The 1321-nt window shown below is 58.1% G+C and overlaps 1 protein-coding gene across 1 annotated transcript in view; it reads left to right on the top strand.

The window, feature by feature from the left end:
• The first annotated feature begins 164 nt into the window (after positions 1–164).
• PIGL (phosphatidylinositol glycan anchor biosynthesis, class L) overlaps positions 165–1321 on the top strand; it is a 55838-nt gene continuing 54681 nt past the window's right edge. Inside the window, exons 1-2 of the mRNA XM_009993201.1 lie at positions 165–323; positions 1076–1250. Coding sequence (XP_009991503.1) covers positions 165–323; positions 1076–1250 — 334 coding nt within the window. The remainder of the gene's footprint in view (positions 324–1075; positions 1251–1321) is intronic.

Genomic DNA, 1321 nt, shown 5'->3' with positions numbered 1-1321 from the left:
GGGGCCCTGCCCGCCTCCCCCGGGGCCCTGCCCGCCTCCCGGGCTGTACAGCCCGGCCGGGCCCGCCTGCTCGAACGTCCTGCCGCTGCCTCTAGCGACCGGTGTCACCTGAAAGACGTGAGAGAGGTTTTAACATCTCAAACGACTTCTCATCCCAGCCCGGGATGAGGAGTGTGCCAAGCGTTGCCTGCGCTTTCCAGACGGTGTTTTACCTGTGGAGAGGTAATTCCGTGGGTGCTGAGGTCACCAATTACTCTATTGCCGGGTTTACCACGGGAAACGAGAGCGATACCACTAGACAAAACGAGTTTACCTCACAGTTAGTACCATTTCCACTAGAGATGAGAAGTTCTATCCCAGATCTGTGGGATGTGTCTCCCCACACCCCCGTTTATTCAGACTAACCCGGCAGGGGCTCACCCTGCACACAGGATTGCCTTGTGCTCAGCACAGTTACTACAGGAGCCGAGATCCACTCTGGGGTGCTGTGTCAGGGTGACAGGACCCACCTCCAGGCTGAAGTATTTGCAGTCCTTAATCCCAACACTTGCCTGCCACTGCCCCTGCTCGCTGGAAGTCACAGTGTCCAACTGCAGGTCTGTGAGGACGAGCCAGGCACACACTGAGGTGTTTGCTGTTCTCCAGGTACTGAATTCGTCTCAAGTGCTTTTCTCTTTTTACTCCCTACACCTGCCCAGCGAACACCCCGCACCATTGCCAACACAACACTTGTCTTCCATATTGCCCGTTTTGCCTTGAAAACCAGTTTCCAAGGCCATGATGTACCTGCCCGCATTTTTTTCATGTTTTATTTGATTCCTTCCTGTCTCCTTTTGCCCTGCAACCTTCTCCAGTGGTTTGACTTCACTCCTAAGACGTATCCAGACGCTGTTTTTTTTCCCCTTTCAGCCACACCTGGGACAGATCTGCAGGTAGCAGAACGTGCCCGCAGCTCCTCTCGCCCTGCTGCTGTTTCCCTTGGCCCGTCCCTTCCGCAGCAGCGCGGACAGAAGGCCCTAAAAGCTGAAAAAGCTCAACTTTTGTCACTATGAGTTATTTCTTAACCTAACGGCAGGGTCAGCTGGGTGCGCTAACAGGGCCCGGGCTCTCCCCACCGACTCCCCGCTTCCCAACGAGACCGGCCCCCGTGGAAACGGCCCCGCTCCCCGGCGAGGAGCCGCCCTGGAGCGGAGCAACCGGGACACGTTTCCGCGACATCGGCCGAACGGCCCCGCCCGGAGGCGGGGGAAGTGAGAGGAGGGGTCGGTTGCGTGTGCGTGGGTGCGGAGGGAACCGTCTCGCGTCCCGGAACCTTCCGGCC

The sequence above is a fragment of the Chaetura pelagica genome, unplaced genomic scaffold (assembly GCF_000747805.2).
Source record: "Chaetura pelagica isolate M959 unplaced genomic scaffold, ChaPel_1.0 scaffold72, whole genome shotgun sequence".
NCBI lineage: Eukaryota > Metazoa > Chordata > Aves > Apodiformes > Apodidae > Chaetura > Chaetura pelagica.
The sequence above is the reverse complement of the archived record's forward strand: the minus strand, read 5'-3'. Positions and strand labels throughout refer to the sequence as shown.